This window comes from Rhinolophus sinicus, linkage group LG01 (genome assembly GCF_036562045.2).
Source record: "Rhinolophus sinicus isolate RSC01 linkage group LG01, ASM3656204v1, whole genome shotgun sequence".
Lineage (NCBI taxonomy): Eukaryota > Metazoa > Chordata > Mammalia > Chiroptera > Rhinolophidae > Rhinolophus > Rhinolophus sinicus.
Genome location: NC_133751.1, coordinates 68,667,701 through 68,688,817, shown reverse-complemented (window position 1 = coordinate 68,688,817; position 21,117 = coordinate 68,667,701). Strand labels below are relative to the sequence as shown.

The following is a 21,117-nucleotide window of genomic DNA, read 5'->3' as shown; positions in this document are numbered from 1 at the left end:
CTAGCAGGGACTTCTCCTGTTTGATGCAGTGTTCCCAGCGTCCAGAACATGGCAGGTACGTAATAGGTGATCATACCTACTGAGTGATTTAAGTTATTCATTCTAATCAGAAGTTGCTCCTAGAATGAACAAAGGGGAAGTGCATTATCTGTCATTTTCCAGTAATTTCCAAAAGAGTCTGCTTTCTGGGTCTGTAGTTTTAAAAAGGAAATAACTTTCAAGACAAAAAGTCTTATTAGCAGATACCTTAAAGGTCACCTACTTTAACCAGCCAGACATGAATCTTTCTAAAACACGAATGCTTGAACACCTGAGGGAATACACCACTTACTGATACAGAGTTTTTTTTTATTCCTGATAATCAGAACCCTCTTTTATACTGAACCCAAGTCAGTCTTTTTATAGCTTTCATGTAGCTCTACCCCTTGAAGATCTTAATAATTCAATTTTTGGCTAAAGAGCAACTTGAGATCTACTTTGTTTCATCAGTACCTTTTTGAATGTGAATACTATGACAACTAATTTTTCAGTTACTATTCTATTATTTAGAATCCCCTCTCGTTTTTCACAGTCCTAAATGTAACAACAGAATAGAAAGTTTAATTTACAAATAAAAATGTTTTAATGACTTTAACAGAATACTAACTTAAAATTTGCTGATGAAATTCTGAATTGTCGTTTTGATGTTTATATTTTATAATTAGTCTCAGCATATGTCCTAAGTTAATCATATACAGTAATGAGTCCCATTTCCAAGTAGGGCAACTTAAGAACAGAGATACTGAAGATTACTGCAGTTGCCACGGGATGGCTTTCTAAGAGAACACTGGCCTTCTAGTCCTATCTCTGTCACTGATTCTGTGACTTAGTCTATTTCTTTCTATGTAAAATTGAAAGCACTGCAATATATGCTGCTCTCGGAGATTCCTTTCAGCCCTATGTATACTTGCAAAATCAGGAAAGTGAAAACTTTCTGGTTTTTAAACTGTCTACCTTTTAAGTCATGAATCTGTGACCAGCCAGTCCAAGCTCTGAGAGGTGACTGAATAGGTGACACTGGTGGAGAGGAAGGATTCAAGCCAACAAGTTTCTGCTGCTCTATTAACTGCAAGAGTTTTCCACGAGCCTCCATACTCTGCCGATTCAATTCTGCAATCCGTTCCTCCATGCTATTTGGTGTTAGAGGTTGTGCTGCTGGAAAAGTCTTTTTTCAAAAAAAAAGGCACAAATTCCATGTTAAAAATAATCCAAACAATTTTGACTTTTTGTAAAAATAAACTCTTCTACTAAGAGCCAGCAAGTTAGTATTCACAGCCCTTGCTCTATGCAAACTAGAATAGTGGACAAATAATAGAATTTACAAATCACTTAACTGCAAAATTGGGGCTTAAAGGGATACTAATCCTTCTAATATTGATGCCATGTAAGTCCTCTAGTCTGCTGTCAATAGAAAGTGTCTGTGCGACAAAGCTTTCCCGAATATCTTAGTGTTTGTTAAACTGCACAAAAGATCACACAAGCAGACACTGCTTCTGGTGACTTGGCTTCTAAGTGTACCATGAATTATTAGGCAAAGGTTTCTAGGAACCTTCACTCCTTCTGATCACATGTCAGCCTCCCCAAGCCACTTTTGGCCTCAGATGTCTGAGTCAAGACAGTTGGTGACTGAAAAGGAATGTAAAAGGTTAAAAAAAAAAAGCCACCCAAGGAATATAAATAAGTTTAATTTGAAAAGTCCTGAAAGGAATATATGTGTCATTCTTAATTATTTCATTTAACTAAATATGTCCCTTTGGGAAAAAAACCAATCCCTAACAGAAATCAGTAATTTGTAGCTTATACCCATTCGTTTAAAAAGAGATAAGCGAAACAGTATTAATTAAAGATCATTTGTAATTCTGATTATAAGAAAAAGGGCAGTAATATTAGATTATCCTCTCTGGCCTGATCCATATTAATTAGAAAAGGAGGTAAGCTCAATTTCTAACTCTGCTACCTTTTTTAAACCAAAGAATTTCAAATAATCTTCAAAACTCTGCAAACATAGAAATGTCTCCCATGACTCAAAACTGAGGCAGGTCATACTTACATGCATCTGTACCGATGCTACTGTCCACTCCTCATACTCCTGGCTTCTCTTCTGCCAGCCCCTTCTGACCACCATTTCCGTGATTCAGTACCCGCACTGCCCTTGTTCCCCATGAGCCAGTGCTGACAGATGTGGCCGTATCCCCTAACCTTACTCCCCCCCATCTCCTATCCGTGCTCATGGAAGCCCTCCATCCACCATTGGTAAAGCGCTAATGGAAGCAAGCACCCTTGGGGTCCCTGATCCGTGATGCTGCCAGCCCCTTCCCACTGCCAAAGCACTGTCCTGTCCCCTGTCAGAACCTTGAGAGAAGCCAGCCTGGCGAAGAAGTAAAAGGAAGTCTCTCCCATCACTGGGTTAGAAATACTCCCCTGTTGCAATTTAGGGATCCCTTTTCTCCCCACAAACAAGGAAATGAAGGTTTAAGTTACCAGGTTAGCCGACAGTTTGTTTAACTTACCAAATTCCTGGGCTATAATATGCAGCCTTTTGCAACTCAAAGTGTAATACTCAGACCGGCGTCATTTGGGAACTTACTAGAAATACACAGGTCCTACCTCAGACCTACTCAATCAGAAACTGCATTTTAGCAAGGTTCTCAGATGATTCATGAGTATATTAAAGAATGACTTTAAGAATCCTTTAAAATCATGTCTATAGGAAAATACATTGTGTGTACTAAAAAATTAACTACTTATAAGTTGAGAGCCAACTACACCTTTTATGAACCCCTTTATAAGTAAAAATGCTTTCAATTAAAACGTTGTGTGGCAAAGTTTCAAGTCATAGTAATTCTACATGTCATATTTAAAACTTCATTCCTAGCTTAATTTTAGCTTTCCTGCACATTTTATCTTTGTCCTATTTTCTTCATTCATTCCTCACTCTATTTTATGTTGTCCTCTTTTATGGTGAGATACAAAAGGACAAATAATTTATACTTATTCTGTGATGAGGACATGACGAAAAATAAGCCATCTAGCAGCAGCCTGAAAGATACCCAGGATCACTTCTGGAAAGGAGACCCTTACGATGGCCCAGCAATGCACTTAAATTCCTATATGTCCCTAGTCAATCCTTAACTGGTACTCACAGCAGTCATGTCACCGGTCTGACTTGTCTCCTGTTTGTTGAACTCCCGAAGCCCATCCCCTTGCTCTCCCCCTGGACCAATATTGTTATTCAGATGTGCCTTGATAGCTGAATTCTGCAGTGTCAACTCAGCAATCCGTGCCATGATGTCCTTTCTTTGTATTAACGCCTCATTTGTTCTAAGCTGCTGCCCATCTCCCAATACTGGGGGCTCTTCTGAGAATGCAGGGTTTCTCGTTGGCTGAGTGTTTGTGGGGGAATTGCACAGGGGTTGGGACAGGCTAACAAAAGGGGCCTGGGTTTTGTTCTCCGAATCTTCTCCCATGTGAGAGAACCTCCACCTTTGAGTGAAGAGACGATTCTCTTCACTTGAATTCTGAATGTCTGTGCCAGTAGGTAAGGTCTTCTTTTCCCAATTTGGCTCCTTCTCAATTATTTCCACAGTTGGAGGAATTCGTGGAGCAGGACGAGTTTGAACAGTCCTCCTCAACACTGTAGATAAAAATAACAGACATGTATTATTTAGCCATAGACTGGCACTGTAATCATATCACTAGCCCATCATGGTACTTAGAGAAGTACTTTAACAGAAGGATTTGGCTTCTGAACGTCTAAATTCTTTAGCAGGGAACGTACCTGCAATGCCACCTCTAACAATCAAGTACAGAAACTTAAAGCTTTATCAGTATCCTTGTGGAAAACTATCTGCCAAGTTCACATTTTACCATGTATATTAACTCATATCTGGAATATTCGGGGTGGGGACAGTATAGGTAATCATGTAAACTGAGGACTGTCATGAAAGGCATGTCTGAAGAGGTAAACATTTTAAATGATTACATAAGTGGCAGAAAGCAGAGCAAAGAACATTACAGGCAAAGAGAACAACATATGTGAAGGCCTAAAAATAGGAAAAGCAAGGAAAGGAGGCCAGTCTGGCTGTAGCATGGCAACAAGGGGAGAACTGGAGAAACAGGAGATTGGAAAGGTGTGCAGAGGCCATTTCTTGCAGAGGTTTTTAAGCCATGTTAGAGATTTTCTAATTTAATCCAAGAGTAATAAAACCTGGAGAAGGTTTGGCAATGACTCAATTTACATTTCTTAAATGCTGTGGATAATTAAAAGGACTGGGAATGGAAGAGACCAGTAAGCGTAATCTAGAAAAAAGATGATGGTAGGTATGACTAAGGTATGTCGCTATAAAGATGGAGAAGAGTAGATAAATTTGAGAAATATTTTGGCACTAGAACTGAAGTAATGAGCTACAAGTAGGGAGTGAGAGAAACACACAGATCAAGACAGCATGCACAGCTGAATGGATGATGATGTCATTTACTGATGTGGAGAAGATAAAAAGAACAGATGTAGGGGAAGGAAGGTTATCAAGAATTCAATTTTGAACATGCTCAGTTTAAGGCGCCTTATGACTCATCTATATAACCATCCAAGGAGATGGATACTTGGATCTCAAAAACTCAGTCTAAGATATCTAAGACTAAGATCCAAAATTGGAAGTCACTGGCACATAGAAAGTATTGGAAGCCATGTGAGTGAGTGAGAGTATCCAGAGGGAAAGAATAGAGTGAGAAAGGAAACAAGACCAAGACATGAAGAACTTAACATTTGGAGTCAGGTAAAGGAGGGGAAGGAGCAAAGCAGACGGAAAAAGAGCAGCCAGAAAGGTAAGAGAAACATCGCAGGAAAGTGGTACCAAGGAAACAAAGAGGGAATGGTTAACTATGTATGACACTACTGTTAAGACCCAGAAGCATAAGGACAGATAAGTGTACACTGGACTTAGTAACGCAGAGGCCTCCAAAACATTTAACAATAGTCATTTAGGTTGAATGACCTAATTAGGAGTAAATTGGGAGGAGAGATGCTTCAAGTTCAAGTGTACAGACTGAGCACATGTTTATTCACCTCTTTTCACTGATAGCAAGAAAATATACAAGTAAGTAAAACCCATATCAGTAAAAATAATGATCTGGGGAGACACATTAGAAAATTAGATATTTCAACACAATTCTAGAAGACTGAGAGTGGATGGGAAGTATGTGAAAGTATGAAATTGAGCAGAAGCCACAGTCCAGAATATGTAAATAAGGAAGCCGTAGGTAAAGCCAGTCTTTCTAGGGGAACCATGAAAAGGCTGCAGGCTCAAACCTGTCAAGCACAAAGAGAGAAGTAGGACTGAAAACTGGGGAATTACTTGAAAGTTTGTCTTTTATACAGTTATGTCAGTCAAGCTGTTGCTCACCACTTCCCCCACCCATCCTTGAAAGCAAAAGACAAACAAACAAACAAAACAAGGTTGGGAGAGCCAATGTGGCAGCCCCTGCTGAATTATCTGGATCCTACTTGCATACTGTAAAGGTAGCCTGCAGTTAACAGAACATGCCCATAGACAACAAAGCAAGTGCCTAAGGCAAAGCCTGCTGGGAAAACAGACCTATCTATATTACAAAAGAGAAAACTTATGCCAACTGCCTATAATCAAGTCATTTAGTCTTACATATGAATGGGCAACAAAGGATCACCAGACATATGAGGAAAATGAGCAGCACGAAAGAGAAAAGCCAGGATAGGTAAACAGAAGAACAGACTAAGAAGAAAAGAAGAAAGAAAATTCAGGTATAGAAGAAAATGTACCTGGCATCTTCAGAAGAGTTTCTGGAAGATATTGCATTCATAATAAACATCAATGAGAAAGAAACAATCAGACAATAAGAAAGAGCTCTTACTTAGAAATTTAAAATATGATTGATGAAATTTTAAGAATCTAAAAGACAGTCTTGAATATAAAGTGAAAAACTTACTCCAGAATAAAAAAAGGAAGATATGAGTAAATACAAGACAACGTAATCTAGAAGATAAACATAATGTCCCCTTACTGTAGATAGTCACGTCTTCAGACTGAAAGGTCCCTCTGGTGCCTCACAGTGTAATGAGGGGAAAAAAATCTAGATTTAGACACATCTTGTACAATTTCAGAATATAAATAAAGGGATCCTAAAATCTTCCAAAGGGAAAAAGTAGGTCAAATACAAAGAAATATAGTACATATAACATCAGACATCTCAGTTGCAACACTGGATACTACAAATCGATGGAACAATGCCTTTAATTTCTCAGGAAAAAAGGACTATAAATCTAGAATTCTATATTTAGCCAAATTATCACTCAAGTGTAAGAGAAAAATGAAAATATTTTCAGAATTTCAGAACTTAAAGTTTATCTTTTACACACCTGATTTTTTTCAGCAAATTGAGGGAGAAAACCAAAAGAGAGGAAGAAATGGAATCCAGGAAACAGGGATCCAACCCAGGAATGTATGAGCAGGCCCAGAGATCAATCAATCCAGACTGCAGAAGGGATTGAAAGGCTCTGGGAGGGAATCTCTGGGATGCACGTGGATTCCATGCCATAGATAGTATGACTAAAGGACTTGAAGATACGGTGAAAGCACATTATTCTTTTGTAAACAAGAGGGTAAAAGTAATTTAAACCTCCCCACAAAACAAAAACTGAACAAGAAAGTCACAGTATAAATATAGAGTGAACTTAAAAATTCAGAGCCACTTTCACTAATGAAGTGAAATAAGGAGAATTCACCTTGATCTTCATACTAAGAACTTTATCCTTTGTATGGCACAGTATTGATTAACAGTAACAATGGATCAAAAAAGAAAATGGAATTGTTATTTGTTTTCAACTTTCAGTATCCATCTACAGACAAGACACAGAAGACACAACTACGGTAATGGCACAATGTAAATCTTATCAAACTTGATCCTGTAAAAGGAGAGGCCAAGTTGACTGAAGGTGGGAGGTAGAAACACAGGAGATGTAGAAGGAAGGCAGGGAAGCTAGTATTCCCATCTTACATAATGGAAAGCCAAGAAATACTGCCTAAAGTTAATGAAGAAGAAATAGAAAGTATGCAGAGTCACAAAGTTAAGCAATAGAAGAACAAAAAATAAAAATATAATTACCCAAATTAGATAGGAAAGGGAGGTAGGTGTTAACCCTCTTCTTTATAAGGGAGAGTCTATAATAATTGTGTAAAGCAGATATTTCAAGAAAAGAGATGTAAAAAGATTATGGAGACCATCTCTAGATAAACAGAAATCAAACTGGAATAAAAATGATTGGAGGCCCGGCTTGGTGGCTCAGGTGGTTAGAGCTCCATGCTCCTAACTCCGAAGGCTGCCGGTTCAATTCCCACATGGGCCAGTGGGCTCTCAACCACAAGGCTGCCAGTTCAATTCCTCGAGTCCCGCAAGGGATGGTCGGCAGTGCCCCCTGCAACTAAGATTGAACACGGCACCTTGAGCTGAGCTGCTGCTGAGCTCCCGGATGGCTCAGTTGGTTGGAGCATGTCCTCTCAACCACAAGGTTGCCGGTTCAACTCCCACAAGGGATGGTGGGCTGCACCCCCTGCAACTAGCAACGGCAACTGGACCTGGAGCTGAGCTGCGCCCTCCACAACTAAGACTGAAAGGACAACTTGAAGTTGAACGGCACCCTCCACAACTAAGATTGAAAGGACAACAACTTGACTTAGAAAAAAGAAAATAAAGGCCTGGAAATACACACTGTTCCCCAATAAAGGGGAACTATTCCCCTTCCCCAATAAAATCTTAAAAAAAAAAAAAATGATTGCGTTTTGGGGTAGGCTTAGAGGTGGGGGCGGAAGAGACCCTGGTATGTGATTTCTTTTTTTTTTTTAATCACATGGAAACAGTCATTCGAATTAACACTTTAAAATAAAGAATGAATGGGATATACGAAAATGAAAACAGTATGCACACACACTCTACTCTTTCAAGAGTAGGGCTGCAAAGGAAAGTAGAAATGAATTAGTGGCCAAAGGCAAATATTTACGATAGGGAATGTAAGAATAGATAGTAGCCGCTGGCCACATGTGGCTATTCATATTCAAATTTAAACTAATTAAATTAAATAAAACGTAAAATTCAGTTCCTCAATCACACTAGCGGCTAGTAGCCACCTTACTGAATAGACCACTTTTCCTCATCACAGAAAGTTCTACTGGACAGAGTTTTCTAGAGCATAACTGAACGCCAAGGAAGGGCTCTATGTATCTCCCATCTTTACCCACATGTTCAGTTTAAACAATTCTTTACATGTAAGCATTCCAAACAAAATGTTAAAAAATATGATGATAAAACTTTACAAATTCAGAGGACATATTCAAAGGTAGTTTATCTGCACACTGTAAAAGAAATGTGCTGTGTCATTTTCCACGCAGAACCCACTGAAAATGCTAACCAAATGTTGTCTGTAGCAACAGTTTGCTTTAATGAACATTTCCTATATTTGCAATCGGAGTAAAAATATTTATAGTAATTGTTTCTTTAAAAGAATGTTAAGCTATATTAGTATCACTAATGAAAAACAATTTACTCAAAAGAGATTATATTTCCTAAATCTAGCCAGAGTTAATAATACTCTCTAGCCCTCTAAAGAAGAAATACTGAATCACAGACTTATAGAGTTAGAGGGACATTAAAGATAAAGGAAAAGCTTCTCTTTTTAGAGACAGGAAAACGGAAGTCCAGCAAAAAGCCTCTTTTTAGAGACAGGAAAACTGGAAGTCCAGTTAGTCACTGGCTGGGCAGACGAAGACCCTGACACTCTGACAGTCAGGCTAGAACTGTCTCCCTACACCACACAGATCTGATAGACTCTACATTCGCATTAAAATGCCAAAACAATTTCTATAATAGCAAGGATTTGTCCTTTACTTCAATCCCTTATGGTGTCTTCATGTCCTCTATTGAAAGCAAACATCAAAGTACAGAAAAATCTGACAAAATTTTATGTCTCAATAACAAAAGTTATTCTTCTGTCCCCCATCTAAGAAAATAAACACTATTTTTATAGAAATAAAAATTAGGCAAATCAGGGCTAAATAATATTTTTCTAAAAACTTTGGAGGACAGTCTGGAGTAGTTTTTTTATTGAAAATGAAAATGTTTTTTGAAAATGAAAGCTATAGCTCCAGAAAAATGGACAGGTAGACAAATAAATATAATTTTCCAAACAATAAAGCAGTCCATAGAACTTCTGAAGACCATCCATGAACTTCAAGTTCTGAGCTAACAATAAATTTTTAACATTTTGTTCAAAACTCTATGCATGTGCTTTAAAAGTGACTCTAAAGCTATTTTTAATTGTCCATCGACTTTCATTATAAATTTCCCTCAACTAATTGAGCTAAAAAGTTTTGATGAAAAAGAGGTTAATAACCAGATCTGACCTACAAAATCCTTAAGGTCACAGTTCTCACCTTTATTGGTTAAACTTTCATTACTCTTTGGAGAATAATCTCCTCTTGTTTCTTACTCCTTCCTATGCTCCTGGACTGTAGGGAAAATGGGCTTCCCCTTACTCCATGTTTTAATGCTGAGGACTTTGATCTCTTGATCTGAGCGTAATAGTTACAATTTCTAATGAAAAAGATACATAGTGAAATTCAATGCCATTTTTCACCATAGGAATGACATACATGATGTAAACCAAACATGATGCAAATCCTCCTTGAGCTTAAAGGTTATGTACGGTAACCAGTATCTTTTTAAATTGTTCAGGAGGTAACAGTGAACACAAGTTACACAGAGGAAGCATCGGAACAGCTACCATGTGACTTTAGAAGAAGGCTGCTTACCATCCTGCAGAGGAGAGAATTCTGAGCTGCTCTTCTGCCTGGGTGGTGTTAACAACACAGCTGGTTCAAATATATGTGCTGGAAAATTGTTGGCCAGATTCACACTATCTGGGGGGTTTGGCACCTGAGGTAGTTTAACAGGCAAGTCTTCCTGAGGGAATTCACCCACTTCTTCCCCTTTGAACATCAATGGCCTGGAGACATCAGCATTTACAATTGGACCCTCTGAAGAAGAGGAGAGGCGGTTAGCGCTTAAAGGAACTACGGGCACATTTCAGGTACTTAAATGCATGTCTGTAGAGGGCAAAATCACATGGCCCTGAAAGCCTTCACGTTTTAGGCCACATCCTCCTTTAGCAATAACTCACAGACGAGGCTCCTGTGGGGCCAGTGCAGGGAAGAAGTGTCTGTTTTGCCAAAAGGGCTGAGAGCCCCAAGCCCCTGAAGACCTACCCTAGCCATGAAGAGTTTATCTTAGGGAAGTTAAATTTCAGTCAGCCACTTCTTAGAACTGCTCCCAGGAAAACACTCCGAAATGCATAAAACGCTTTCCACATAGAGACCCATCAAAGTGTTACTCAGAAGTAAACAACATGGGAAAGCCTAAATGTCCTAGTCAGCCTATGGCATAGGATGGCACACGAGGTAAAAAAAAATTACCACAAGTGAACAAGTTATGAATTTCTAAAGCTCAGTATTTTTTTATCTTTCTAAGACCACCTTTATTCCTCCTAAACCTGGGGCACCTTGATTAAAAGGTTTGGCATTAAACTCCAGCGCTCTAGGAAGCTAGTCCTGCTACTTCCTGTTTGTGTGACTTTGCTAAGTAACCGACCTTCACTAGGCCTCAGTTTTCTGATCTAAAAAACGGGGATAACAATATCACCTACAGGATTAAATGACATAATACATGTAAAACACTTAAAAACTATGTGGCATAGAGCAAGTATCCAATAAATAATAGCTGGAAATCGGAGCGGCAACTGTAGTAGTGACAGTGCTGTATATGCATAAACAGCCAATAACTCCACGGAAGTTTAGTTTCATTTGTTTGTTTACTCTGTAAGTATTTGAATGCCAATCTGGGATAAGACCCACTCACCTGAATTGTCCATAATTCTTCTACTCATGGGTTCTCTTTCTGATGCCAAGCTTTCTTTGCTGTTATTTATCACAGGACAGCTCTTAATGGCATGTGTGAGCGATATAAGTTGCTCATCTGTGGTGACCATGTACTGCTGAAGTCTCGCCTAGAGAAAGAACAATGATATAACACCATACCAGACATCAAATCATCACCGAGATATCATTATTTTAAGTACTCTAGGAATTTCAGACTTTCATTCACATGCCAAAACAATGCATTCATAAGTACATAATTATAAATATTTTATTAACAAAAGTCCCATGATAGAGGAATTGTTAAATAAATCATGGAATATTATTAATTAATAAGTACACTGCTACAGCAATAAGAATTAACCTGTTTATAGGGCTCTCGACTTATAAAACCTCTTAATATGGATGATATAGACTGACTCTCAAACTACCCCAAGAGACAGATACATCAGATAGAGGAAACTCAACACAATATTACACAGGTATTTAAAGTAATAAATATGAGCACTATAAAATTTATGGTAATGTATAGAAAATAATGTTAAGAGAACACACACACACACACACACATACACACGAGGTCTGAGAATTAAGTTTGCGAACTTGTTGCAATGATGTTGGTAACCTTTTTTGATATTAGAGGGATTATTCATTATGAATTCATACCAACTGGACAAACAGTTAATGAAGTTTACTATTTGAAAGTACTGAAAAGGCTGCATGAAAAAGTTAGATGACGTGAACTTTTCACCAACAATTCATGGCTCTTGCATCACAACAATGCACCAGCTCCCATGACACTGTCTGTGAGGGAGTTTTTAGCCAGTAAACAAATACTGTATTGGAACACCCTCCCTACTCACCCGATCTGGCCCCCAATGACTTCTTTACCCGAAGATAAAGGAACTATTGAAAGGGAGACATTTTGATGACATTCAGGACATCAAGGGTAATATGATGACAGCTCCGATGGCCATTCCAGAAAAAGAGTTTCACAATTGCTTTGAAGGGTGGACTAAGTGCATAGCTTCCGAAGGGGAGCACTTCGAAGGTGATCATAGTGATATTCAGCAATGAAGTATGTAGCACACTTTCTAGGACGAGTTCACGAACTTAATTGTCCAACCTTGTAAATACTTATTAAGTTGTTTGAGCCTAGCTAATAAATGGAACTGTTGGGTATTCCTTTTGGTCTAGGGGTGTCTTAAGACACTAAAGGGACCATGAACTGAGAAAGAGCAGTGATCTCTGATCTAGTTCTGATATAGCAGTCAAAGTAATCTTCTTACAACCTAAATCAGATCATGTCTCTTCTCTACTCAGAACCCGTCGGTGGTCTCTCATCGCACTCAACATAACAACCCAATTCCTTACCCAGCCTATAAGACCCCAGATGATCTGTCTGTCTGCTCTTTCCTACTACTCTCCTTTTCCCACCATTGCACTCCTGCCACACTGGTCTCCTTGATGTTTTTGAGCTCAACAGCCACACTAACACCTCAAGACCTGTGCACTGGCTACTCCTCTGATAAACTGCTCTTCTCTCAGCTATCTGCATGCTTGCTCCCTACCTCCTCCAGGCTTTCACTCAAATGTCACCTCCTCAGACAGGCATGGCCTATCTCATTTACAGCTCCCCATCCTGGGCACTTCCTATGCCTCTTACCTGCTTTATTCTTCTTTATCGTATGCATCACCATTACCATCTAACTTACAATGTACTTCACTTTTCCTTTTTGTTTTAGATTTATTTAGAACATAAGCTCCATGAAGACAAAGACTTCTTTCTTATTCTCTACTGTATTTCCCGTACCCAGAATAGTGCCAGACCCACAGCAGGTGCTCAATGAAAATTTAATAAATTAGTTCATTTTATAAATTTAATAAATTTAATAATTTAATAAGTTAGTTCATTAGTCCTAGGAGAATTGAAAACATAGTCACACAAATCCTTGTATGAATGTTCATAGCAGAATTATTCATTCATAATACACAAAAAGTTGAAACAATTCAAATGTCTATCAACTGATGAAATGGACAAGCAAAATATGATACAGCCATATAATGAAATGCTGATACATGATGCAACATGACTGAACCTTGAAAACATTATGCTGAGTGAAAGAAGTCAGACACAAAAGACCACATGTTGTATGATTCTATTTATATGAAAAACCCAAATCAGGCAAATCTATAGAAACAGAAAGCAGATTTGCAGTTGACAAGGGCTGTGGAGAGGAGAGAATGGAGAGCGACTACTAATGAGTATGGGTTTTCTCTTTGGGGTGATAAAAATGTTCTGGAATTGGATAATGGTGCTGATGCACAACTCTGTAAATATACTAAAAACCACCCAATTGTATACTTTAAAAGGGTGAATTCAATGGTGTGTGAACTATATATCAATAAAAAAAATTGCATGATTTATATTTACTGTCCATTGACACAAACACAACTTGTCTACTAACTATTGCTTTCCTAGTCGTTTTTGGCTGATAAATAACAGTGATAATAACCACCAGTTGAGAACAAAAAGATGAATAAAACTGTCTTTGTCCTCAAGCAGCTCACAATTTTGATGACAGGTACACATACATGTATGTGTAACACAATATGGTAATTGTAATGAGAGCAATAAGCAGAGAGTATAAAAAACGCACAAAGGAAGAATATTTAATGCAGCGTGGAAGCAATAAGGTTTTTTCTAGAAGAAATACTGTATGTCCGTTTTTAAAAAGAAGAAATTAGTCGGACAAGTGGTAAAGAGGACGTATCTAATAAATATGAACTCACTGTAAACAACTTTAAATGGCCTAGGCCTGCTGGAGGGTTCCTCAAATGGTATCCGCCACTGTTTTGATATTAAAAGCAGCTATCATAGCACTCATTTCAGATTCTGGAAAAATTATTATAATATTGGTAGTTATCATTTAAATGTAGAGTCTGGTTTCCCACTAATTAGTAAGTTTCTTAAGGACAGTAGACTTAGTCTACATACTATTCATAGTCTAAGTTTCTACTATAATACCTCTAATATAATAAAAGTTCAATAAAAACTCCCATTGAAAATACAGAAGTATAAGTAAGCACATGAGCACAAGTAAATCAAAGACAGCTAGATGGACTCTCATACACTCTTAAAGATGTTTTATACTACTAAATACAGAAAAGCTGGGGGTCTCATCTGAATACCTGGGTAGCAGCATTTTCTTCTCTAAGAAGCAGAATTTCAGCTGTCAGAACATCAATGAGTTCTCGATGATCACCTAATACTTGTTCCAGTTTCTGCCTAGTCTCTACTTCTTTACGCAGTTGGAGCTCACTCTAAAAAAAAAAACATCAAGTAAACTCCCATTAGTAGCATCACAAGTTTAAAACTAAAAGTTTCTACAAAGCTATCAGAGAATACTTACAAAATATATGTTATGTGACAGTAAGGAGAATTAAAATATTTTTATTAAAAAGTTTATATTTCATTAAAATGTGCTGCTTTACATTCTTCCTTTCTTTAAACAGAAGACAATAAATGGAATGGTACACAGAATTAAATAACCACCATTTTTGCAGAAGTGAAGGAAAGTAGATACACATATTGCTTGAATATACAAAAGGCTGCACAATTAAGTTCACGAACTTTCCACCATGCATTTATACAGCGGAAAGTTCGTGAACTTAATTGTCCAACCTGAGCATGGAGACCATCTCTGGAAGGATACACTGACATCTGGTAATGACAGTTGGCTACAAGAAAGCAAACAGGTTAAATGGATGCTAGTAGTAGGAATTAGATTTTTCATCATATACCCTTCTGTATCTTTGAATTTCATAGCATGTTAGTATATTACCAATTCAAAAATTAAGTCTGTTAAAATATAATTTATAGTAAGTGACAAGAGGTTTAAATGGTTGAGCTTTGTAAAGCAAGTGATTAGCTAAAAAAGCCTGTAATACTTTCAGAAAGCCAAAGTACACTCCTGCAGATTCCTGCCTTAAGGGTGGAGGACTGCTAAGCCCCTCATAAGTCTGACAGCACAATAAATCTTTCACTAACAAGCAATTTTACAAAGCCAGATCCAGAGAACCTGAAATGTCTGAATTGGAGTGGTGAATCAACTTTTTAATAATAAAATTTCCTCAAACATTTTTTTATCACATTTGTTCAACAAATTTAAATACATAAAAAATAAATACAATTTAAATAATTTTTTTAAAAATGATGAACTACATAGCTAATTCTAATTCCATAGCATTCTGAGGACCAATATTATTCACAAATAAATTAAAGAAACAATTCTTGGTTGTCTTATAAACTACTTTTTACAACAATAAAATATCTCCCACTAGGCACTGAAGCAAAAGCTCAAGGTATCAGGCATACAGACAACATGGAGAATTTTCCCAGTCTGTGTCCACAGATTACAGGCATGATGCTGTCAAAACCAAGCTAAAGTGGGAGTAGGAAGCACAGAAAAGCAGTAGAATGAGGACACATTTCGTAGTTCTATTCAACCTATAACAGCCAACTAGTAATATTCAATATTAGCATGAGGTATTTTATTTATAGCGGATTTACTTTCCTAATTATATTTTACTAAAGCTCATATTAAATTCAACGTCACTTACCTGAGCATGTGTCAACATGCTAGATGATACATGAATCAGCTCGTGGAAGGAAATTAAAAGGATAAACCTTTACTACCAATAATCTAATTTTAAAGAAAGCTATTCAAAGTTGACTACACTTTATTTGGAGGTTGCAACCAATTAAGCATAGAGGAAAAAATGCACGCATTTCCAGCAGCACTCTGGTGACTGTAACAACCTCACGCGCTTACCTCTCTAAGGTACCGCACCAGGCGACAGAGGGAGCTCACCAGCGACAGGGTGAAGCCAGTAAGACCCTGACGGCTCTGTAGCCCCTTGACCTCACGTCCTGTCCACCGTTCATATTCCTCCATTTCATGTTCCACTTCATGTATCATGTCTTTGAGGACATCGAAGCTGGGATTGTTGCTGTTTGATATGTCTGTGGATGCCGTGCTAGCTGATAACACGGTATTCTGCTTGGAAGGAGCACGTAGATCCGGTTTTCTTTTCACTGATAATGACAGAAGTCATTCTATTTTAAAATCAGGGAAGATTACACTAGAAAACTACTAGCAAAACCTTTGACTGTTGTTCACAATTTATAAAAAAAGGTTTTTATAGAAGTTACCACCATTTTCTCACAAAAAATATCCACATAGTTTAAACCAGGTTTATACTATTTACAATGAATGTACTAGAACCATCTTTCTACAGTTACATGGAATAAAAGGAGGCATTTCTTTGCTACCACACAATAAATTCTTACTTAGCCGGATCCAACTGGATGAGTTTAAGGGAAAAACATTTACTAAGACATTAAGATAGGTGTAACATTTTTGTAAATATAAGAGACTGAACCTTTATTTAACAGCTGTTTTTGCTTCCTTGCATTCAGCACTTGTCCCACAACATAGTCCGAGGTGAGAGACTCAGTAGATTCTTCAGGCTGAAGCCTGGTGTGGATTCTCTTGACAGCATTGGTAGCGTTCAGAGCAGCTAAAACAAAGAATATTTCCAAAAGCATCTCAAGTGAAAAAAAAAAAGTGTTGAAAGCATTTCAATTGACAGATCAAACAGCATTTTACTCTGGCCAAGACAGTCGAAACTCAAATAACAGTCCTTTAAAAGTTACTGTGTTCAAGAAAGACCATAATAAAGCAAGTTACTACTTTGTAAGAAATGATACAGTGGAGAGACAAACCTTTTTGTTCCCCTAATGGAGGGGCAGGTGCTGGAGTTCCTGAAGGGCTTGTTATTTGTGGCTGTGTTGTGATTTTCTGCTGAAGATCAGTCCACAGTTTATTAACTAACTCAGAATTATCTTCCTTTAGTTGGTAGAGAAACCTATAAATTATGGGACGACAAGCTATATTAGAGTAAGTGCTGTCTTTTAAACTGTTAAACTGCTTACACATTTGATTTGAAGGAATTTTTCATAACTCATAGTTTAAAAAAATAAATTTTGCTTTAGCTTATAAGACAGAGAGCACTAAAATGCCAGTCTTTTTAGTGTTCAAAGGAATCATTCCATCTCCCTCCCAGTTCCCCATCTCTGTTGGCTCCTAAGCAGGAACTTTTTGCCTTTTCTGACATTTGGTGGTATGAACCCCATCCTCCTCGCCCTTTCTCAGAGAAAGTACATGGCTTGGTCCCTTCTCGTGTCTCTTTCCCACTAAGGAGCCCATCCTCCGAGCACAGTCTCAGCTCATCACTGACGTGCCTGGAGCAGACTCTGCCCTGTGTGACCGGGGAGCAGGGAGGGGGAAGAACAGCCACAGTGCAGAAGGTTAGGGAGCTAACCTTTTTGCTGTAATCATCGTTATCATTGATAAAGCTGATGTTTTCATCCCCAGTTATCTCTTTCTTAATTGAAATGAGACTTAAAAGAGCTAAGGGGCCAAAAAGCAGAAACAACCCAAATGTCCAGCAGCTGATGAATGGTTAAGTGAAATGTGATGTATCTACAATGGAATATTATGCAGACATTAAAATGAATGAAGCAATGCTATATCTACAACATGGACGAATCTTGAAAACATGCGAAGTCAGACACCAGACACAAAAGACCACATATTGCATGATTCTATGTACATGAAATGTCCAAGATAGGCAAATATAGATAAACATAGATAAATAAAATAAAGACAGAAAATAGACTAATCTAATAGATTACATAGGGCTGAAGGGTTTGAAAAGAAATGGGGATTGACTGTTAAAGAGTATGGGGTTTCTTTTTAAAGAATGTTTTAAAATTGACTGTAGATTGCACAAATCTGTGATATACCAAAAAGTTATTGAATATTACACTTTAAATGGGTGGGCTGTATGGTATGTGAACTACAAATAAGTAAAGCCATCACCAAAAAACAAACAAACCAGGAAAAGCAAAACCTTGTTTAGTGGTTGCACAAACCTCAACCTAATGGAACTAATTTCAAGCAACCCATGGATAGCACACTAAATATACTTTGTAGTTGCTATAAAGTACATTTAGCAAAAGGTCCATAATGTGGTCCACTTGCATGGGGCTAGGTATGAAAGCATCAGAAAGACTCTTCTATATGACAGTATTAGATCTATGTCCACACTTCAGGACAAATCCTAAGAAAAGTGTTGTAATGAGATTTCTGCACAAATTGGGAAAATCCAACCCAGTATAAACTCACTTTCTGTCTTCAATGTTCAGACTTTTAAGAATCAGTTATGTGAAATAATAACAACAAGACAAATAATACAATACTATCCATGGTAGGCTTAAGAGTAACCCCCAAAAGTTACCCACAACCTAATCCTTGGAACGTGTGAGTGTTACCCTATGTGACTAAAAAGGGACTTTGCAGATGTGATTAAGTTAAGAGGGAAGCAGAGAAAGATTTTGACACACACAGAGAAGGTGATGTAAAGAGGAAGGCAGAGATTGGAATGATGATTTGAGATATTCTCAGCCTGTCCAGACTATTAGAAAAGCATGCTCTGGAGAGGACAAGTGTATTGCTGAACAACATTTTTGCTACTCTAAAGAGATCTGGCATCTGACTCACAGATCCCCTCAATGATTCTCAGCAGAAGCCAGCAATGGAGATGAGATTATCCAAGTAAGATCTGGGGAGGACCTCTCGTCTAACGGTGGGCAAGACATACACAGGAGACCCACAAGATCTTTTGAGAATATTATACCAGCAGATATACTGCCAGCTTGGACTAAAAAGGACAGAGATAAGATGAAATGAAGGAAGGGTGTCAGACTCCCAAAATTCTTCAGACAGAAAACAGGCTGATAAAATTATTCAGCTGCAAATATAGGCTTCCAGGGGAAAAAAAGGATGACTTCAGAGTTGTAGGTAGGAAGGCCAAATCCACAAGTACAGAGGCCAAGGCCGGAGCCACAGACACAGAGGACAAAGCCATGGACCCAAAAGGCAGGGCCTCAAGCCACAAAGGATTATTACTGGGCCTTGAAACCTACAGAAATTTGCCCTGCTGGGTTTCAAAGTTGCTTGGAACTGCTGACCCCTTCCTTCCTTTGAACTTCTCCCTTTTAGAATGGAAATGTCTATAATTATTATCCTATGCCTCTTCCATCATTGTATTTTGAAAGCAGAAAATTTGTTTTCTGGTTTCACTGGATCATCCATGGAAAGGCATATTGGCCCAGGATGTATCACATCCAGAGTCTTATTTGTACCTGATTTAGATGATAGGATTCGGTTTGAGCTGATGATATTTAGAGAAGATTTTTGAACTTGAGTTGATGCTGAGACACTGGGGACATCAGAATGGATGAATGTAAATTTTGCATCTGGGCTAGTGGGTGGACTGTGGTAGGCTAAATAATTGGTGATTATAAAGAAGGATCTTGAGATGGTGAGGTTGTCATGCGTGGGCCCTAAATGTAATCATGTATATTCTTATAAAAGAGAGGCAGAGGGAAATTTTGACACACACAAGAGGAGAAGGTATGTGAAGACAGAGGCAGGGATTAGAATGATGCAGGCACAAGCCAGGAAGACCAACAGCCATCAAAATCTACAAGACGCAAGGAACTAATTCTACTCTAGAGCCTTGGGGGGGATTGTCACCCTGCCATCACCTTGATTTTGGTCCAGTGAAACTGATTTCAGATTTCTGGCCTCCAGAACTAGAAGAGAATATATTTCTGTTGTTTTAAGCCACCAAGCTTATAGTAATTTGTTACAAAAATTCCAGGAAACTAATATACCACCCTAAATTTATTTGGCAACTTTCAGTTTAAAAGCTCAAAGTACGTTCTGTGCATTATTTTTGAAATATGAGAGGAGGAAAAAGAAATTACTTTAAAGCATCTCCATCCAAAGACAATAAATATCCTTAAATCTGAAACTCTATTTTATCCATTTTATTTACTTTGGACAGTGATTCAAATCCAAGCTCCTTCCATTTTCATTGATGACCACTTATCAGCAACAATTCAATTTTATGGTAACATCAATTACATCAGTATTCCAAAGATATTATTTCACAGACAACTTAGGAATATCTTCATGTCTAATTTCCATCCCTAACATACAAACCCCACCCAAAGGAAGCTGCCCATGTCTAGTGGAAACAGTTTTCCTTGTCATTCATTTTTTGCTACTCGGGATTTCCTCCTCTCACATTTTTTCATCTTTCCCATGGATGCCTCTAGCATCACCTTTCCCCACTCCCAACCTTCGCCTTACTTCTCTGCACACAAGAGCTACAGAGGGAGTAAAGCAGCGGCAAAGGGAAAAGTGAGGGCAATGCTTGCAATCACTGCTTCCTTGTTTGGAATGCACTGACCCCCAGAAACATCAGTGACCCAGTAGACGCTTTTGAGGACTGGGTTAGGAACTTATCTAACATGTATAATATTATCTCTATGAGAAATCTATTAGATGCTCATGGGAACATATATTCAAAGAAATTTTCAAACCAGAAGATACTTTAGTGATCATATATTCTACCCTGTTCATATATTTTACAACGGAGGGAAGAAAGACCCACAGATTATCTAACTAGTAAACAACCAAAGGCTTAGTTTCCAGGATCCAAGTCTCATGAATCTTCTAATACCACATGCTTGATAGTTAACAAGTAATATTTCAAGACCAGGTATTCAAAAGTTGGAAACTGCCTGTTCTTACAACTAACAAGATAAAACTAGTCTTAGCCAACCAAATAGAAAAAGAATTGTTTGATTCACCACCAAACCTGCCTGACAAAAAATGCTGATAGGACTTCTTCAAGCTGAAATGAAAGGAACTAATTAGTAACATGAAAATACACAACATACTGCAGACATAAGAATATAGTCAAATTCAGACTATCCTAATACGGTGATATGTTAACTACTTAACTCTGGGATAAAGGTTAAAGAACAAAGGAATTAAAATATAGCTTCAATCCTCTTGTTAACAGATACACGATATAGAAAGATGTCAATATGACATAAAAACAAAAAGGAAAAGTAAAAAGAGACTGTATGCAATTGAAGTTAATTTGTTACCAGAGAAAATAGAAAAAATAGACACAAAAA

At 37.9% G+C, this 21,117-nt stretch overlaps 1 protein-coding gene across 10 annotated transcripts in view; it reads right to left on the bottom strand.

The window, feature by feature from the left end:
• The window catches only part of SPICE1 (spindle and centriole associated protein 1), a 59,459-nt gene that overhangs the window by 4,424 nt on the left and 33,918 nt on the right, over positions 1-21,117 (bottom strand). For 6 of the 10 annotated variants that reach the window (XM_074331796.1, XM_074331811.1, XM_074331807.1 and 3 more), the window contains 9 exons: positions 19,672-19,719; positions 16,783-16,925; positions 16,440-16,577; positions 15,830-16,092; positions 14,187-14,318; positions 10,978-11,125; positions 9,876-10,100; positions 3,183-3,673; positions 994-1,204 (listed from right to left, as the gene is read on the bottom strand). In XM_074331796.1, coding sequence (XP_074187897.1) covers positions 994-1,204; positions 3,183-3,673; positions 9,876-10,100; positions 10,978-11,125; positions 14,187-14,318; positions 15,830-16,092; positions 16,440-16,577; positions 16,783-16,925; positions 19,672-19,719 — 1,799 coding nt within the window. The remainder of the gene's footprint in view (positions 1-993; positions 1,205-3,182; positions 3,674-9,875; positions 10,101-10,977; positions 11,126-14,186; positions 14,319-15,829; positions 16,093-16,439; positions 16,578-16,782; positions 16,926-19,671; positions 19,720-21,117) is intronic. The other 4 variants (XM_019734843.2, XM_074331819.1, XM_074331816.1 and 1 more) reach the window with 2 other exon arrangements.